General features: G+C 28.4%; 2 protein-coding genes across 6 annotated transcripts; both read right to left on the bottom strand.

Annotated features, from left to right (window-relative positions):
- Window positions 1-3,213: 3,213 nt before the first annotated feature.
- LOC145750080 (uncharacterized) lies at window positions 3,214-14,335 on the bottom strand. Of its 4 annotated transcripts, none has more exons than XM_082566014.1 (24): window positions 14,138-14,335; window positions 13,112-13,826; window positions 12,729-12,820; window positions 12,153-12,255; window positions 11,891-11,951; window positions 11,714-11,817; window positions 11,219-11,470; window positions 10,681-10,854; window positions 10,302-10,435; window positions 9,936-10,060; window positions 8,986-9,530; window positions 8,694-8,733; window positions 8,534-8,619; window positions 8,047-8,291; window positions 7,436-7,932; window positions 6,902-7,061; window positions 6,446-6,737; window positions 6,090-6,215; window positions 5,324-5,721; window positions 5,121-5,244; window positions 4,992-5,061; window positions 4,342-4,469; window positions 3,895-3,992; window positions 3,214-3,820 (listed from the first exon to the last, which is right to left on the bottom strand). In XM_082566014.1, the coding sequence occupies exons 2-24, from the start codon at window positions 13,178-13,180 to the stop codon at window positions 3,772-3,774; spliced, it is 3,972 nt and encodes a 1,323-aa protein (XP_082422140.1). In that variant the 5' UTR covers window positions 13,181-13,826; window positions 14,138-14,335; the 3' UTR covers window positions 3,214-3,771. The 4 variants fall into 4 exon arrangements, with proteins under 4 accessions (XP_082422140.1, XP_082422141.1, XP_082422142.1 ...); XM_082566015.1 differs by having other exon boundaries at window positions 3,214-3,668; window positions 3,753-3,820; window positions 13,112-14,335; XM_082566016.1 differs by having other exon boundaries at window positions 9,936-10,057; window positions 13,112-14,335.
- Window positions 14,336-14,437: 102 nt separating this feature from the next.
- On the bottom strand, window positions 14,438-19,423 carry LOC145750081 (trafficking protein particle complex subunit 12-like). 2 transcript variants are annotated; one of them, XM_082566019.1, is made up of 13 exons: window positions 18,834-19,423; window positions 18,054-18,218; window positions 17,538-17,714; window positions 17,163-17,278; window positions 16,972-17,085; window positions 16,684-16,813; window positions 16,448-16,569; window positions 16,253-16,373; window positions 16,112-16,187; window positions 15,898-16,038; window positions 15,557-15,644; window positions 15,164-15,295; window positions 14,438-14,853 (listed from the first exon to the last, which is right to left on the bottom strand). In XM_082566019.1, exons 1-13 carry the CDS (start codon window positions 19,387-19,389, stop codon window positions 14,704-14,706), a joined length of 2,088 nt encoding a protein of 695 aa, XP_082422145.1. In that variant the 5' UTR covers window positions 19,390-19,423; the 3' UTR covers window positions 14,438-14,703. The 2 variants fall into 2 exon arrangements, with proteins under 2 accessions (XP_082422145.1, XP_082422144.1); XM_082566018.1 differs by having other exon boundaries at window positions 18,054-18,221.
- Between the last annotated feature and the right edge of the window lie 931 nt (window positions 19,424-20,354).

A 20,354-nucleotide genomic window follows, 5' to 3' on the forward strand; every position in this document is an offset into this window, starting at 1 on the left:
GATTAATATTAAGCATTTTTTAAGACATTGGAATGGGACATTGGATTGGATCAAGTTTATAAAAATATATATACAATCATGTTGTTTTTTTGGGGATTTTCTCAGCATAAGTAAAGCCACCTTTCCAATGTATGTGGTGTTTTACATTTGACCCCTTAAGTGCTTTAACATTTTTTTTGACTATTATATTTTTAAACTTGGAATATTGTTTGACATCCGGCATTTCGTTGCACCTTTCCAGCTGTCGCATATAACTTCAAATATCCCTTCAAAGGATCTTGATTTATTCGTCTTGGTATGACATATGTGTCAGGTGGACTTAAATTAAGGACAAATCTAATAATTTTTTTTAACCATTGCTTTTGTGGACATAATTAAACCAGTATATGTTTGTGTCCGCAAAAATTGTTTAGCTTTTTCTGATGCAGTTTGCCTTGTTAATATACATTTCCATTTAGCAAGTTGGTCTAAAAAGTAATCAAGAAGCCAGCGTAACCTTGCATTGTCTAGTGAACAATATAGGTTAGAAGATCTCGGGTATATAATTTGTTAATTTGAGTGTTCATTAAATCAAACCATTTATTTATCAGGTCTGCAAACCATGCATTTTTTGCTATCTTTTTACCACCACGACTAATTATTAGGTTTTTCACAGTATGTGAAAGTAGTTAAGCAGCATTGCAATTTTAAGAATATGCGCTAAAAACTAAATATACTCATTATTACAATAAATTTTTACAACACTTTGCCACCTTTGCTGCTCTTTCCAAAAGAGCATGTTAAAAGTACTAACTTCACCCTTCTTAAATGCTGGGTTAAATTTTAGGTAGTTAATATTTTTATTAATTTATTTACTTTATATACTTATTACGTAGACATCCTCTTCAACCTGGCTTGGTTGCTGTAAAAGTTCCTTTACTTGAGTTTTTAAAGTTTCTATTCAATTATTAAGATATTAAATGATAAATTATAATGATTACTTTATGTAATCAGAGAAATACCCGCTAAATAAATAGCTTAAAAATCAAATTACTGTAAAAAGCTATTATGCTATTCTTTTTAAGATTATAGAAATCTTAAAAACTACAATTTTTGCAAATTATATTTTTATTTCCACCTTTAATGAACACCATGCAGTTTGATGCCCTATGTTATAAAACTTGAATTACTTTTATACACTTCACCTTTAGCTAAAAAGGTAAATTATTATTTTAAAACCTATAGGTATATTATATTTTGGTATACCATAACATTATAACTTCAAATAAGCACAAGAAAGGTAAATGGGGATCAGATATCTTAGTAATATAATGTATACCAGATGGGTGGTCATTGAAACAACCTTTACATATTTAAATTTTTCAACCTTTAAATAACTCTGGGACTGCCATTTCCTTAACCCCAAGCTTACGCAGTGTACTCAAACTTACGCAGCGACTGCCATTTCCTTAACTTCAAGCTTACGCAGTGTACATAATAACTGTCAGCTATATTCAAATTTTCAAACACAACTATTTGATATTGTAGCTGATCATGGCCATCACTGAAGTTAAAAGAAACTCAATCATTTTTAAGGACCTTTATGCATCCTTCAGGCAAAGTTGCAGTTTTTAACTAGTCAAAAGATTGCACTTTAGACACAGTTCCCCTTAGCTTTGATGGCTGTCTTTCTTTTTTAATATACTTGTATAGATAAAATATAGGTATTGCACCCACTTTTAGAAGTTTGCGTTTGGAGGTTTTACCTGAAAAATACATACACAATATTATATCTTCCAACTTGATATGAAATTCGCAAATATTAACTTCTTTAATGTGCTAAATTGACGCACGCCTAAATTACATTTTCCTTTTTTTCAGCCCATACTGCCTTGCTTCTTCATGTAAAAAACGATTTGAAAATGATAAGCCTATCACGCTACGGGGTTTATTTATTAGAGCAGGACAGATGCTTTTTCCCGCAATCAAGACATTGAATCACTAAATGTAATTCAAAATTTTAAAGACTATTATAGACCTATATTTTGATCTTTTTTCAGTTAAAAGGCCATATTTATTTTTTTGCCTTTTGGTAACAGTAGATTTTAATAAAAAAATGACAAATCTTTGATATAATATCTTGTTCACTTAAAATGTTAGCCTCAGTACAGTTTAAACAAAAAAGATCCTAATACTTCTGCACAACAATTTGTTGAATTACTTTAAGAGTGTTTTTGTGGGAGTAAAACATTCTTAATTTTTTTCAAATCAGTTAACATATTTGTAAATTTATTGATTGACATTACTAAAAAATCAAAGTCGGTGTTATTTAATGAATCTATCTAAGACTTGTTAGAGTCACTCAAATTTTGAAGAAAGACATATCCCAAATCAACTTTGTTTTTTTCTTTTTAATTTTTGTAAAATGTATTCACCTATATACTACAAAATATACCGATTAACTAAAGTGTCAACATTAATTTGATTGTTTTCTTTAAAACGGACTTAAAAATCAAAATAAACTTATTAAATAGTTTTCTAGACAGGTCTAATTAGGCATATTTTCTCAATAGAAGTAAACAAAAGAAATTGGAAATATTTAATATCCATCAAAACTAAATTTATAAAACAAAGCATTCGCTGATACAAAAAAATAAACTTTGAAACATAGTAATTTCTCGCAGTTAATGTTAGGCAATTGCTAAGTGCACCTATTTTATTCCACCATAATTTGATATCATCGGCTGTCCGAATTACTTCATGTTTAAAACAGGCCGGCAAAGATTTATTATAAGCAAAATTTTACCACGTTTTTGTTTACATATTTTTTTTAATATAAAAAATTAAACCAATTTTTTTTTGAAGTATTTATTAATTTTATTACCTAAATTTGGTATGTAGGGGCTTGTTTTTGGTGTCGTAGTTTTCGGCATTACAACTTCTGTAATTTGTGGAAAATCAGGTTTTGGGACTTTTGCCTATGACTTTTTGAGGCAATCTTTTTTTATAAAATTAGTTTTAAAAATATGTAAGAGCGTCGCCTGCGCAAAAATATCACAAACCTTTTTTAATATCAGCACGAATCCGCCATTTAGTTGTTTACGTTAAAGTTTTTATGTTTAAAATGCATTGTGTGTTAGATTTGTGTACGAGTTTGTGGACGGTTGAATCTAGCTTGCATAAAAATAAACTATAAAATCATAAGTACGTCTTATTACTTTAAATAATTAATTCTCCAAGATAATTTTTAATTGCAAAGGCACTAATCAACATGCACCATAAATTAAACAATACGTTGTTTTACGTTATTGAATTTATAAATTATATTAACAAAATCACTTTAATTTCAGTAACTATAACTTCAAATAAATTGATCAATATTTTAAATTAAAACCAAAAATGGCAAAAAAAATTCTTAAATGATTTAGGGTTGCAAAGTCACAAAAACCCAATAAAATATTTATTCCACTTTAAAAAAATAAATGAAGCAAGATAATTACTATAAAATGTTTTGTAAAAACTTAAAACGAAATAATATATATTATGTGCAAAAGCATAACAAAAAAACAAATGACAATGTTATAAATAGACAACTTGTACATTTATGCTTAATTTTAATATAAATAAAACAAAAACAGTATTAAAAAATTAAGCAAAAACTAAAAAAATTAACAACTTATCTTGCTTACCTAAAAATTGTTTTTTACATTTTTATTATTTCAGGAATTATACTTAACTCATATTAAGCTAAAACAAAAACTAGAAATATTTACCTAAAACATATACACTAGGTTATTTGTTAACTACAGTGGAACTTGGTAAAACTTGCACGGCTGTTGATCTAAAAGATAAAATGAACACTTAGATTAACTTCTAGAAAATTAAGTGAAATTTTGAAATCTATAAAAGATTTACCTTTGGGTATTATTGTTTTTATTGTAAGTTCTAGATCGAAATGGCCTTTTTTTAAAGTTTGACTTCAAAGCAGAATCTGATGCATCACTGTCTGTAAACTATAATAGTGTATTCGTAAAATTTAATTGATTAACAAGTTTAAGTTTACTGGGACGTGGTGTAGTAGTAAAACTTTTTTTCACTTAATGAGGCCCTTGCTTTTTACTGTTTCCATGGTGTAACACCCTTGGGTAAAAAGCTATAGGTATGAACTTCTGTCGAGACAAAACCAATTTAATAACATTCCAGTCTGCCAATGACAACCCAAAACTGGGGAAGGGTAATACAAGTTATCTATGTTAAGGTCATAAGGTCAACCTTTTGATGACAAGGATAAATAAATATATTTAAAAAAAAATTGTTGTGGTATATTAACTGATCTGAATTGTACAAACTGTATAAATTTACTTTATCATTTTCTGAAGCAGTGCTGGTAGAAAAGGAGGAATCTAGTCTGTCATCTTCATTTTCTGACGAGTCATCAGAATGAATTCGGTTGCTTCTTGCCAATTCTTGCATTTGTTGAATACTTTTTCCTAAAAGTAATGCTACGAATTTATGTGGATCTAAAACCTTTTTAATAGAAAATATATTACTATTTTGGTAAATTTTTAAATTAAGAGTGATCCACAGACTTGGAAACATTACTCTTGTTGTTTGCAAATCCAACTGTAGTAGCAAGTGCATTTTTTTTAATAAACAACACATTTTTGTATTATATACATTACAAAACTAAAAGTTAACAAGGCTGGACAAATAACTAATGTTGGAAAAAACTACAGAATTTAGTTACATAGTAAATTTTCATGAACCTATTTTGAAAAACCTACACCGTTTCTAAGTATTGCTATTCCATTGCCCACCATAAGGGCTTCATTTTTATTGTTGGAATATGGGTCAACCAATATATCCTTATGATAGTTTACCAACGCACTACAAATGCCTTTTTTATTTTCAAGAATTTTAAATTGGAAATACTTACCTACTTGAGACCTAAATACATTTATTTAATAAGATGTACCTTAATTAACTCACTTTAGTAAAAGTTTATAACTTACCTTTACTCGTGGATCTGTATTTATTGGTTAAGGAATTTGGCACAAAACCTGAGATCAGTGTATTATTTACCTGTAACAAGTAGAGTAAAATTTAATATATGCCACAATTTTAGATGTAAAAGCTGTTACCTTCTTAAAATTTTTGTCGTTGCATATTTTTTTTGGAAAAAATGATATCGACGATTGTTGTGTTTGGAACAAACTATTACCAGAAAACCCTCCTTTTTCTAACGTTAATTGATTTGACTTAACACTAAACAAAAAAATTATTATATTTTTTGTAGCATAAAAAATATAACCTATAGTACTTTTTTAAAATTTAAATTACATACTCTATGTTATATGGCGGTATTCCAAATATAGGTGGTTTTACTAAAGTCGTATTAGATGTTGTGGAAAGACAAGGTGGCCTTGAATTAGATAACTTAAATTGAACTTCCCTGATTTGACTAGTTTCGGATGTGTTCGGAACCCATCTTTTTGTGTCTTCCCCTAAATCACTGCCGGAGTCAGAAGAGGGATCGGAAGATTTTGAAATGTTTTTGGAGTGGTTTGTTACTGGCTGTAAATTTGATGACATATATCGACAAGTAGTTTTTATAGGTGACTCATTGTTGTCAGAGTCTGTGTTTTCAGAAGATGAACTTTTGTCCTCTTCTTCTTCACTTTTTTCCTCATCCGAGGTAGACTCAGCTTCCTTTATTCCTTTTTTAATCACATCAGCATCAACCTAGAAAAATTAAAGTAAAATATTGAAGTTTTTGAAAAATATTCTTAGTATATTTAACGATCCCTGTTTAACATTGAATTAATATAATGTGCTGCAATTGCTTATTAAAAGGTGGGAACTAAATGGATAGTTTGTTAATATTTTTTTGTTAGTTAAAATTTTATGTAATGGTAATTAATAACTTTTGGAACATTCCTTTTAATTTAACTAAACACTGTTACTGAAATTACAAATTACTGTTTGACAAATTTACTTTTTCAGTTACCTAGGCCCCCCTTTGGCTACAACCAATGGTAGCATCTTGAAAATACACAATGTTGAACATGTCAAATCATGGCTACAAAAAACAATTTTGTAAAAATGCTTACTTTTCTTAAAATGGCTTGGCCAGCCGTTTTAATTTTTAAAGTAATTTTTCCTTTGCTTGGGTTAGTTGGTGATGAAAGCAAGGAACACTTCCAATTGTCTTTATTCGCAACGGATGAAATGAATTCCTGAAAAATTTAATTAACCCTTGTTAAAACAATTCAACATTTACATGAATTTACAGATTTAAGACAATTTTACTTAAAAAATTTATTTTACTTAAAACTAATTTATTGTTTTTGACTTTCTCTTATATTTTACAATTCATGCCAATTCTCTCTATCATACTTTTTGAATCTAAGTTTTTCCTAAAACTGTAAGGTACAAGTGATCCACAAAAACTAATAAATGACTTCACCTTGGGAATAAACCCGGAATTTTGCAGAGGAGATATTTTAGGAGGGCAAGAAATTTGGCCAGACAGAGATACTGCTATGTGCATTTTAGGGGATCCAGCTAACAATGATTTTGGACCGGACCATCTTATCTGATCTAGTTGACTGACAGTTGTAGTAGTTGACAATCTCACATAGGTTGCTGCCGGGACTGTAGTTTGATTGGGCAAAACATGACCATTACTTAACAGCACTGAGGTCTTGAGAGGAAAATAGACAGGTGAGGCTGGTACACAAAAAGATTGGGATTCGGGCCTGAAATAATTTAGAATATAGAAATGAGTAAATTTAAAAGTACTCTAATTCACCTTTATTAAAACTTTTAAATCCAGAAAATAATGCCATAACCAAAGTTTAAAGAAAAAAAAGCAATAAAAAAAAAGAAAAAAAACTTATTTATTTAAAGTGTATTGGTTAACCTTGTAGCAGCAGCTTTATTCGCTTTAATCTGTGCTTTAATTTCAGCCAGGGTTCTGGTTTTCTTGATTGGAGATGGTGATATGGAAGAACCCCATCTCATTTGAGCTGAATGATTAGTGGATGTTTTAAGAGTTGGACTTTGGTGGGATCTTTTCATGCCTGAGATAAATATTGTAAATCAAAACATATTAACATGTGAAAAAATTTGCAAAAAACTTTTATCTTTTGTTACCCTAGTCTGTAAACCTTCAATACTACAATTTTTATATTTATAATTTAAAACATTACAGAAATTGATAACTTAAATAAAAAAATAATATGCCTTATGATATATCTAAAAGGGGATATATTTATTACCATAGGTTTAACCTAAAATAAAATCATTAAATGGTAATTTTGATATACAATACATTAACTTTGTTAACCTATATTTAAGAAATTAAAACAAAATTCATTGATAACTATTTAACGAAAAATTGCTTGAGGCTCACTTTTTTTACTATGAAAGTTTATTAAAAAATAAATATTCTTACTTGGTATTTGCATTCTGGCTGGAATAAGAGGGGAAGTATGATTAGTTGATTTTAACACAGAGGAGCTATCAGAAAACCTCAATAAATTAGTTGCACTCACAGAAGTCTTCTTAAAAAAACTGTCTTTGCTTAGTAATTTCTTTGCAACTGGGTTTAAGAAAGGCTTTGTGATGGTAGTAGTGGAAAAATATGCAACTGTAGAAGGATTATCCAAATTCTCTTGTTTGTTAAAATTTATATGTGTTGCACTGTTAACAGTTGAAGCTGGGTTGACAAATTTTGTCACAACATTACTGGAAAATTTAAAGTTTTTAGGTAATATATCGACTGTAACAGTCTGTTTAGTTAATGGTGTATTTTGAATGGTTGCGTTTAGAGAAGTTGTGTTTGGTTGGGTTGTTGTGGTTTTAATATTGACAGCTGAATCTGGTAATTTTTCAGAACCTGACGAATTTAAAGTTTTCAAAGTATCCAAATTGTTTGGAACACAAATTTTTCTAAAAATAATGCACCATTACATATGTTATTCTGTCATTTGCCTTTTATGTTAAAAATTAAGCTATAAAATATATGTAAAAATTGTTATTAAAAATAATTTAAGAATTTATTACCTTAACAAAACAACATCAGCATTACATTTAGAGCTTTTTTCAGGTAGACCAGGGACTTGGTTAGTATGAGTTGTTGGGTAATTAAAAAGTTTGGCAGTGTTTTGAACTTCTGATGTTGATGGTCTTATATTTAAACTTGATGTGTGTTCTTGGATTGAATTATTTTTTTTTATAAGAGGTGTGGTGGCACTTCGCATGGATGTTGTTGTATTTTTGTTAGGGAAATTAAGAGTAGAACTTGTTACCTAAAAATAAATTGATTTATTTCAAAAAGCTAAACAAAGCCAATTATTTTACTATATCTAGCTGATTGCTTGTCCTACAGGTTGCATTTTATTAAAAGTCATTTAGTCACAACTTACCTCTTTTATATGCCAAAGATAATTTACCAATACACCACAAATGGTAGTTACTCATTTAACATGCCAGTGAATTAGGCATACATGAACATATATTAAGCTCCATTTATATAGAAATAGTACCTTACCATTTTTTCAACAAGATCAAGTTGTTTAGACGAAGTCCTAAGAGCAATAACATTTTCTTTCGGATATATCATTTGTGGGTTTGGCACTATGAAAAAAACTATTTTAATACTAAACAGGTATTTAATAAACTAAACAGATGTAATAAACTTGTTAACATACCTTCATTATTGATTTCTTTTGGTGAATTAAACTGATTACCCTAAAAAAAATATCCAAAATTTTTAATAAAAAGATTAAAGCATAATAGTAAAATAAATAAAATTTACACCCAAACAGATTTAAACAATTTTTTACCAATTTACCCCAAAAATTTCAAATTTGGTTGAATTAAACAATAGAACATTTGTTTTCGAAAAAAAATGACAAAACCCCAATAAACAGATTTTTAACAATTTTGACATTGGTTGTCAGGTACTTTTTTATATCCGTACATTGTTAAAATTTTATTTACCTTTTGCCACAAAACAGAGGTATATGAATGGTCAGCAATGACTGCCGACCCACTCTCAGAATGTTTACGAATATTTAAAAATTTTTCTTTATCATTTTTTGTTTCGCCATCACTATAACTATATATCTCATTATTTAAAAGATTGTTCGAGTTTGTTAAGTTATTGCAATTACTAGTTAAATACCCTGAAGGTTTCATAACAATGGGGGAAATTAAGGATGGAGGTATTTTTGCATCCAAACTTTCTTTTAAACGAAGTTGTGTTTCAACTCCAGTTGGCAATTGCTTTTTTAAATCAGAAACTGGTTTGTAATTTCGAACTTTTATTGGTTTAGATAACGTTTTATTGCTAGCTTGAAAATCATCAAGTCCAATTTTAATTGTTTTGGTATTGGGTGGCGTTGTTTCCCTTTTAAGATTATCAAGTCTTTGTTTTCTTTGGATAAACTCTAAAGGTAAATCATCATAATCCTCAAACTCAGGATCACTTATTTCAAGATCGCTCTCTGCAAGATTTGCATCAATGTCCTTGGCTTTTTTTACCTCTATGTAAGTAATATAAAAAGTTATCATAGAAAAACTTTTTATGAAATATAAGAATATTAAATGCTATTAAAACTAATTATTTAGTAGAAAAATTGTTTTGCTTTATATGGTTATAAGGTGAGGTAGTATTTCTAACATGTTAAAAAATTATTAAGCAAAAACCAATATACTTTCTTTGCCCCTTTAATAAAGAAGCAACTTTAATGTTAGTCTTTCCAAATTTTATTCAGATTTAATTTTTTTTCCAACAAAATTTTTATTGTTAAGCAAATTTTAAGGGTGTGGCTTACACAAAAATATTGACCTTTAATGTTTGGACAAACACAACTAATTAACAAACTTTTTATATAAATTACCCTTTATTACAATTTGATAATTTTTAATTTTTGTGAAAAAATACCCACCTGGTTTAAGATGTTCAAATAATTCAAGTTGAGCTTCCATTCCCAAATCTCGAAGTTGATGTCCAACCTCAGCTGCAGCTAAGTTATGACTTCGACTTCTTAACCTTTTGCTGGGAACTTGTCTGCTAGATGTATAATTTAAAAATTACATGAAAAAAGAATACTCAGTGCTTTTTATTTAATTGTGAATAATAGAAAAAAATCTTTAAAATGTTATATAAAAAATATTCCTATCAGCGCAGCTTAAATGAAGACCATTTAGTAAGTAAACTAAACTTTTTTATATAATAAATTTAATTTATGTGCATAAAAATTACCAACAACTTAAACAAAAGTTTAAAAATACTGAAAACTTTAAGATGTTACTTTTGGCCATAATATTCCTCAAAAAATTTCTCTTTCCAGGGATCTATTTTTCCTCTTTCCTTTGCAATTTCTTGCACAATTCTTGACTGCGTTTCCCGAGTAAACTCTCCGTCTGTTAATCTATCTTTCCATTCCTAATTATATTTATGCAAAAATGTTTCAATGTTTTTTAACTATAAGAAAATATTTTAGATTTGTGATGAGCAAAAAGTTAATAATTTTGGCAACTAAGTTAATAATTCTGGAAATCGAAAATTCTTACAAGTTCTTTTTATATACACTTATACCGTTTTGTTTAAAACAACAGCCCTGTAATGATAATAACTTATGGACTACAAGCAAATGATATAAGTAATAAATATACTAAACATTCAATTACCTGGACAGCTTGCGTGAAAAATTCATTCGTAAGAGCAGAGGTGGAAGGTACAAATATTTTATTATCTTTTCCATTTTTATCACTTAAAATTTGATCACATTGTGGCAAGTAGCCAGTTAATTTATATTGATATGAGGAGGGAAGCATTGAAAATGTATCCTTATTGACAAGAGCCTAAACAGTTTAACAATATCCAGTTGGTATAACTTTGCACGTTAATAAAATTAATGATATGCCAATGCTACCCATTTAACATCAAACACAACAAAGCTTTTTTATTGTTGAATATTTTTTATTCTTGTTGATTGTGAAAGGCCGATCTTATGGCTCAAACATAGGGTAACATTTGTAACCCTGACCTCGTCTTAAGTAAGTAATTTGGAATATTATTCCCTATGTGTGTTAACTATACTCGGCGAGAGTTTTTCCGTTTATAACACTTTACTAATCATGGTAGTAGTGGAAATCAAATTAATATTCTTATTTGTTAAGCTAAAAGTATTTAGGTTTTAGTTAATATAAATTTTTTAAAACCTACCCTCATGTTAGCATTAACCAATATACTGCTTGGTGTTTCTAGGTCGATATATGAAACAATTTTAGGAGATTTCCCACCAGAATGGTCAGGGTGCAGAGAAGTAATCCTACTAGTAAGATTAATATTTCTGGATATGGTTTGGTTTGGACAATTGGATTTTTGTGAGTAAGTTTCTTCTTCATAATTACTTCTTTGTGGAGAGTTGTTAGTAATAGAATTTACCTTTTTTCGAAAGTTTGAAGGTAGCCTTGACTAAAACAAAAAAACAAAAATTAACTTTTACAATATAAAAATTGCTTTTATACATCTATATATAATGGAACTTAGGTAGACAATACAAGTATAAGTATGTCCAATTCAAAGGCCTTAAATTTAAAAGTTGTTTATTTTATCAATGGCATCTTTAAGTTGCAAGTTGTGTTTATTGACTTGTATTAAAATTAACACAATCACCTATATGTAAGGGACCGTTTTTTAATTTTAAAATAATTTTACCTCAGGACTAAAAGGTTTTCCTTGTATGGAGTAGGTATGGTTTTCCCGAGCAACAATGTCATTAAAAGCTGGCACTCTCTCTTCTGAAATAAGCAAATCTTCACCTAGTGACAAATCAAGGTTAAACTAGAAAAAAACTTGTTGCTAAGATTGATAAATCCAGTTTATAAAACTTACTTGAACTGATTGATGATTCTGGTTTTAAAATAATATCACCATTTTTCTTAAGCCAGGCATCCTATTTAAAAACATAAATAAATAAAAATAATTAACTTGATTTGTAAAGCACTATTTTTGGTTAAAGTACCCAAATTTACTGTACCTATTGAGTTGCTCATATTGGTAAAAGGCCAACCATGAAACCTTAAATGTTATACTTTACAAAACAGGTATCGCCTGTTACAATTTTTTAACAGTGTATATAAATATACTATAATACCTTTAGAGCATACAGTCCCATTTTTCCTTTGACACGATAAAATGGACAGTTTGGAAGTTGAGCATGATGATTTAACATTGTAGTTAAAACATTTTCTGCAGCTCTGCATTTAAAACAAATTTTAAATACTGTATTAATTCAAACTGTTGACTTGTTTGTAGGAAAACTAATTATAAATAGGCCTATATAAAATATAATTAACATTAACTTAGGCCATTTATATAATTTTATTTTAACTTAACATTTAACACTAACTAAGGCCATATAATTTTTTTTATAATCTTATTTTAATTAAACAAAAAAAAGTTTTATGTCAAACCTATTATTACAGTTTGTAAGACAAAAAACATTAAAATTTTTTAAAATTTAACACTAAGTGTAAACTGTAACGCCTTTTTCATAGTTTTTTTTTTCAATAAATGCACAATCAATTTATACAAAGTGTATGATATTTTATTATTTTAAAATAACAAACCTAGGACTATTAAAATTGCATGTCAGCAGAATTTAAAATTTAACTATAAAGCCAAGCCATTTTTGCATTAATCATACTAATTGTTTTTTGTCATATTTTACTTGTTCATTGAAATTTCTTTTAGTTTCTTGTTGTAAATTGTATGTAGGATCGGTCGAATTCCAAGCATCTTTGCTGTACTTTGCTGAATAGCCTAAAAAGGATACAACAAAAAGTTTTGATTCATTGGAAAAATTAAAAATAACTACCATCAGGATGTTTCTATCTAACCATTTTTAAAAAATAGCAAGATGAATGTTTACAGATAGCTCATTCACGTCACAATATTACACTACCCAATAAAAAATTTAAAACCTATCACCTTAAGGTGATATGGAAAAAAAAAGATGAATGTGGGTAAAATTATTTAGGCTTAATTAACAACAAGTTAAGTATTTAAAAATGTAATTTTCTTATTAAATCAGGTAAACCAAAACAATAATACCAAGGTTGCTGCTTCGGCCCATGTTCTATCCTTTTTTTTCTTTCTTTTCGTTATGCGACTACTTTTCATTATTTTATAGAATGGCAATTACTTTATAGAATGCAAGTAAATAAATTATTATTTTTATTTATCTTTACTCAAAAAATCTAAATAGTCATAGTAAATTAGGTTGTGTTAGTTATAAAGCTACTTTTTCCCAAAATACAAAGTTACCTCAATTTATAAGCAATATCTGTGAATACTATGAAAAAGCACGCTTACATACAGTACATAACAAAATAGTGGTTTCTAGTTAATATGACCAATATAATAAAATAACTTTGTGATAAACTAACTTTACTACCCATTTTTAAAAGAGGTTTTGGTAAAAGTTGTATTTAAATCCTACCGTAACTGTCTTAACAACAGCTCTTATTGACCTTAAACCATTAAGTCATTGTGCAGTTGGTTTGATTTGTAAAGCCTTTAGACGTTACGCTTAGTATTATCTAAAACTGACAAAAGCAACCTGAGACTTGGTTAAACTAACAAACGTTATCTGATGCTTAAGCCATGGGGCCATCTTTACACATAAAAAATAAAGATAAACAAAAAATTGTTAGAAGTTAGAAGATTTATAACAGAGACACTTTTAGTTTTAGGTTCTTTTTTTAAAAAAAATATTATATTAGAACTTTTAACCAATATTAGCAGAGTAGTAGTAGTCCACCAGTACCTATAAAATATACAGAATCAAATAAATAGAATGTACCCGAACATACATCAAATAGTTAACGAATTGAGTGAATGGACCAAATGAATCAGATCAAATGATTGAATGCATATTAAGTGGGTATTAAATGGACTATCGCATGCATTAAGCCTATTTTAAATGGGTGAGGGTCAAGGCAGCAAGGTGAGGGTCAAGGCAGCAAGGTGAGGGTTTAATTTATGCAATCTTTTTTGTTTTATTCATATCCATTTGATCTATTCAATAACCATATAATATAAATTTGATCCATTCCATCCTTTATAGGTTATACGTACCGTAGTCCAAACTCCATTACTAACTGACTAACAAAATTGCCTTTAACCTGCGATGGCGAATATAAAAGCTTCTATTATTGTTTAATTTTTGTTTTACCTTTAATTTATATAAAATTGTCCATTTATTGAAACATTTAGTCTATAAAAACTAGCCTTCTTGTACGTGGAAAGATACAAATAAATTTAAGGTTCGACTTTAACCGCTGTCAGGCAGTTAACTTGTGTACTGCAGTACTGGATTGGCAATCCAAAATAATAAAATAAAAATATGAGCAAAAGTTATGACTACAAATTTTTAAATAATGTCTAATTAATCTTTTCCTTATTTTTATTTTTTTTTGCTTTTTAGATAAACAAAAAAATAACCAATTTATTTCATAATTAAATCAAACTAATCTACATAAAAATTAAATGCAAGAAAATAAAAAATTTACATTAAATTTTTTTACGTATTGTTAAAATTTTCCGTGATATTTTTAATTTAAACTATTTAAAAATAATAAAAGTTAAAGTAACAATAATTAAAAATATTAACTTCAAAACACTTTAAAAAATATAAATTAACACTACATTTTAAGGCATGAAACATCAAATCCATCGCCACTTATTCTTGATACATGTTGCAATAAAAGTTGTTTTTTTGCCATAAAACGAGATGATTCTAATTCATACAACGTCACTAAATTTGACAAAGCCCCCTCAAACGACAGGGAATTCTACATAAAAATAAATGAAAAACCCATTTATAAACAGATTACTGGTATATTTCAACAGTTTTACTTACTCTTGGGTTTTTTTACCACTGCTCTTATGCTGTAGCACCCTTGAGTAAGGCGATATAAAGAGTATAAACTCCTGCGAAGCCAACACTGAATCAGCAGCCTAATTATTGGGCAACTATATTCAACAATATCCCAAACTGCCAAAGGTAACTTAACACTGGGGTGTAACAAATGTTACCCTATGATTAGGCTGTAAAGTTAAATTCCAACATCTGCATAAATAAATTTATAAAAAGAAACTTACAGAAAAACTAATTTGGGAAGATACAGAGACGTCTTCTTGCTCCATTCTAAGTTTTACAGCATTCTCAAGTGTAAAAATGGCATCTTTTAAACGGCAAAGATACAACAGGCAAACAGCTTTATTACTCAATGCCTTAAATCATTTATTATGGTGTTAAATTTTGATTTTTACTGCTGCTATGCATAAAAAAAGGTACGTTAAAACAGTAATAACATTGGCGCTAAAGTAAATTTCTGATTTACTACCATACATTATCAACCGTTAACAACAAATTCATCCACCAAAAAATAGTTTAAAACTTCAAAATAGGTTGTAACTGTCATGCTGATTTATAATAAATCCTATCTTTATAAAAAAAAATAACCTACTTGAAGTAAAGTAAATTATTATTACCTCGATGTTTGTTGGTTTTAATTTCAGAGCCTCATCAAACTGCAAGAGAGCCTCTTTCCAATTGTTTGCCCCAACGTAAAGAAAACCCCTGTAAAAAATGTTTAAAAAAAAAAATTTTTTTTAATGACATGCAAAAACAGCAGAAGAAACAAAAAGGTATTTTTAATTATCACATACATAAAAAAATACTTACCTATTGTAAAATTGAAGTTATGTTATAAAAATTTAACTCTTAGCGACACAAAGAGTTTAAGTATATAAACTATATTTTATTGAGAAATTTGGCAAGAAAGATAATTAGTAGGCTGCCATAATTAAATAGCTTCTTATGTATTTATTACCTGTTTAAAAGAACTTGAAATTTGTGCGGTGGATCATTTTCTACAAGCTTCTCGATACTTGCAAATCTCTGTTTGGCAGCCCTTATATCACCTAACTGTAACATAGCTCTACCAACACCACTTCCAAGTACAACAGCATCACTTACCAAAACATAAAAGTACATTTCAAAATTCTTAACAAAAAATTATGTATATATGTTTAGTTATAACAAACCTGGGGTTTAATTGCACAATTTCATCGAAAGTTTTAAAAGCAACATGATATTCCTTCATTTGTAATAAGGTGTTACCTAAAAAAATATTGTGTTTATGAGATTTATTAAACACTTAAAAACTAATTTTATATTTTACATACCTATACTATACATGACTTTTATAACTCTTTGTTTCCAAAGAGTTATGGATAGACATTTATCATCTTCTTTTAACACCATTTTACCATCTTCACTTTTTCCAGTGTCAAGATTTTTTAAAATCTAGATAAAAATTACTGATATAAATAATCATAAACTATGTTTAATTAAACATTAATAAATTGTTAACTGTTCACCTTCAGACAGATTGCTTTTACAGAGTAAAGTTCAGAAAGAGATTTTTGTGGTTGCTGTTTATGTCGATGAAAATTAGCATGTAGCAGTCGGAAACTAAATGAAACCATGCTACCTTTCCTTCCTTTAAATAAAAACAGGTAAAAGTAAAAAGTTATAACTCATTGTACTAGATTAATCTTATTTCTGTTTTAAGCAAATTCAAATTCGAATTTAAGCAATTTTAAAGAATCCTAACCTGGATAAAGATCTGGATAAAACCCATAATAAAGATTGGCTGAATCCAAGTCACCAAATTGTAACAATTCTGATTCAGCAATATCAAAAAGTTTTAATCGAATAAGAAGCGACAATCGCACATACCACCACTGCATAAATAAAACATTTCTAATTTAATTCTTTAGGTAAAATCTATGTGAAATAATACATCAGTTAATAAAATTTTACAACATCAGAGCAGAAAGAATGAAAATATTTAAAATTTTAACCATTTAACAATTTTTTAATTAAATGATCTATTTACTACCTTGAGTGAAATTTCTGTGTTTTCACTTGGTTGAGTAGATTTTCCAAATCCTTGTCCCAAATTAGACAACGCACGCCCTGTTAAGTTAACTGCTGCACGCAAGTTGCCAGTATCCTGTCAAACAATAACATAAACTTAATTACCTGTAAATTTTTTTTAATTATATTTTTGCCACAAAGTCAATAGATTACAATTAATTTGCAGAATCCATTTTGATCAAAAGAAACTGATTCAACATTCAGTGTTTCTCGTGTTGATGCAAATTCAATTCCCTTAAATTTGACTAACACTGCCTTCACAGGGTCCCCTATAAAAATTTTTAATTTTTTTAAATTGGAATTAAAATAATACAAAGATATATACACTTTTTGTTTAACTATGACAAGTCATACAATGTATAAATAACACTAGTTTATGGCCTACCTCCTTGGTGGCCTTTACCACACACCACAAATAGTTGTTTTATTTAGCGGTAGGCCAATAAATTGGAGATACATATGAAATATAAATATACATGTATTGTCCACTAAGCTTTAATTTAAAAGGATGAATTTTTAGATCAATACCTAATGTTTCACTGGTTACAAGACCAGGTCTGATCAAGTATGAGGTTTCTAGTTTAATCCTTTTTTGAGTGCGAGCAACTGTAGATAAAACTTGGGCGGTGGTTTCTTTTGGAATCCAAGCATCTCTTCTTCTACATGTTTCACTATTGTTTAGCGCACTGGTGAATGCATCATTTTCTTGAATAACATAGCAATCGTTATTAAAAATTTAAAAAAATAACCAAAATCATGGTGTCGGAAGAATTCGCTGATACCTAGTCATAAGTACCCATTGGCAATTTTGAATATTTTTAAGGATATTTAAAAATAAGTGATTTCCTAATTGTTTTTTTTAAGCTTAACAAAAGTTTAAACTGTAAAACACTCTGCTTTAAAGTGCTGCATCAAGGATAAAATGGTAATCGAACCAATAACTTCATGTTGAGAAGTCAGTGTTCTAAATGGTACTACAGCACTTTTTTTAAATTAAAAAAAAAACATCTAACAAATTTCATAGATTTTGTATCTATTTTATACCTGGTTGACAAGATTTATCAAAATTTTTAAACAAACAATCAGCGCCATCATCATTATCAAGTAAAGGAAACAGTTCACTTGCCATAGGCACTTTAACAACATTTTCACCAAAACTTAAATTTGTTTCTTGTGTTTTGGGTTGATTGTTTTCCTTGGCAACGGCATCTTCTTAAAAAAATGTGTATTAATTTTTGTTTGTCAAAAAATAAAAAATAAGTTTTAGGGCTAAAATTCTTTCAGTTAGTATAATTTTATTTATCCATTCAATCCAGTACATTTTTCGTAGGGGTATACCCTTACTTTTTAATACAGGGTTCGAATTAACGTTCAGGGTTCGAATTAACGTTTTTTTTTTATCACCTAAAATCATTTTTTTGTTGATTCGCTATTTCTAATATACTTGTAAAAAACGAATCGCTAATTTTAAAAAAACGATTGCTTTTAGCTCCACTACAAGGTTCCTAACATTGACAAAATAACAGAAATTATACATATTGTGTGTGAAATGTTGTTTTGTTAACTAAAACAAGTAAAACTTAAATTCTTGGGTATATACCTATAAAAAATAAATAATGGTTCGAATGAATTAAATTGATTAAGCCCCAAGTTATAAAAAATGATTAAAACCCAAGTAATAAATTCATTCAATTCCACTAGATTCATGTAATCCAAAACATAGGTGCCATTCACAATAAACACATAATAAATATTGTGTGTAGACAATGTTGCTTAGTTTCAATAATTTAAATAACACCATTTCATTTTTTTAAATTATAATACCAGTGAATAAAGTAGAATTGTTTGACACAGCAGCCTCTTGATGATTTTTGTTTTCATCAAAAATATCTAAGCTCTCTAACAAATTTTTCTGACTTTTGTTAAGTTGTTTCTCAGGTTGTGTATCTGCCAGTATAACCTCAGATAATTTGGAAACATTTAAGGATTTGTTGGTTTGTAAAGTCATTACATTGTCATTAAAACCTATTCCGTCATTTTTTTTCTTAATATTAACAAAAAGGTTATCTTTTGTATTTGCTGGTAAACCTTCCTCAATTTCAAGTGCAGAAGTTTCATTTAAATTTGGATTTTCGATGGAATCCTTTTGAGTAGAATCATTTTCAGAAACATTTAAAATGCTTTCAAATAAATCTTCTGTTGAAGGGGAATTTTTAAACACATCACAAACATTTGAATTTATAGATGTATCTAAGAATGTTGCAGCGTTATTTTGATCAGGGTTTGTTTTTTTAGTTGTACTTTCTTCTTGTTGTGAATGAACTAAATCACCAAGACTATCCCTTTTAAATAACGTACAAACAGGAATTGAACTATCCATTTGAAATTAATTTTTTTTTTTTTCTTATAACAGCTACCAGTAAACTGATAAAGAGGAGGGGTTGTGAGATTTTTTGCCACATGTGGTAAAAAAATGTGGCAAAAATTGTGGCGAAAAAATGTGGTAAAGAAATGTGGTAAAAAAATGTGGTAAAAAAAATGTGGCAAAAATAGTTTTTAAAAATGTGGCAAAAATAATGTGGCATAAAAATGTGGTAAAAAAATGTGGTAAAAAATGTGGCAAAATAATGTGGGTAAAAAATGTGGTAAAAAAATGTGGTAAAATACTTTTATTAATGTGGCTAAAAATATATACATTTTTAGTTAAAATATATACTTTACTAGGTTTAAAATATATTTAACAATAGTAGTTTTATTAATTATTAATTAACTTTTATTTATAAAGTACAAAATATGCAAGTACTAATCAATTTTTTTATTTTTAATAAACTAATTCATTTTTCCGTTTACCACTAAAACTGAAACGCGTGGTGGAAATTTCCTTCTTTTTTGGGGCACGAATTCTTTTTTGTTTTCGTGACCAAGTATGAAAAACAAAAATTGTTTTTTCGGAGATTCCTTAGAAGATATTTACATTTATCTAAGTGGGACGCAGTGTCATTTATGCAACTGTAGTTTTAAAACTCACCAAGAGCTTCTGACACACTGCAAAAAACATTTTAAAAAGGCTGTTTTTTATCTTTTAGAAAAAAGAAACGGTATGTATATTCATATTCATCGACAACGATTTATTTTTTGCTAATTTTGCTGCTGTTATTGCATTTTAAAAGGACTGGCGTTCATTTAGAAAAGAGTTAAGTTAAAATAAAAATGCAACTGCAATTTTTCAGTAAAATGTTAAGGAAGGGTTTGATTTAAAACAACCCAATCTTTTTATTTAAATGTTAGGGTAACAAATTTTGCAGAGCTAATGTATTAAAAAGGTACTACATAGCTTAGGTGGTC

Source organism: Corella eumyota, chromosome 4 (assembly GCF_963082875.1).
Source record: "Corella eumyota chromosome 4, kaCorEumy4.1, whole genome shotgun sequence".
Classification (NCBI taxonomy): Eukaryota; Metazoa; Chordata; class Ascidiacea; order Phlebobranchia; family Corellidae; genus Corella; species Corella eumyota.

Bases quoted from the DNA above. Each gene is read 5' to 3' on its own strand.
- LOC145750080 (XM_082566014.1), bottom strand. From the start codon at position 13,180: ATGAAAAGTAGTCGCATAACGAAAAGAAAGAAAAAAAAGGATAGAACA. The intron at 8,620-8,693 runs GTATGTTAACAA...TTTTTTTCATAG, and splicing joins AAAAGAAATCAATAATGAAG to TGCCAAACCCACAAATGATA. The intron at 3,821-3,894 runs GTAAATCTTTTA...TTTATCTTTTAG, and splicing joins AAAAACAATAATACCCAAAG to ATCAACAGCCGTGCAAGTTT.
- LOC145750081 (XM_082566018.1), bottom strand. From the start codon at position 19,389: ATGGATAGTTCAATTCCTGTTTGTACGTTATTTAAAAGGGATAGTCTT. The intron at 17,279-17,537 runs GTATTGATCTAA...AAATTTTTATAG, and splicing joins TGTAACCAGTGAAACATTAG to GGGACCCTGTGAAGGCAGTG. The intron at 15,296-15,556 runs GTAATAATAATT...AAATGATTTAAG, and splicing joins TAAAACCAACAAACATCGAG to GCATTGAGTAATAAAGCTGT.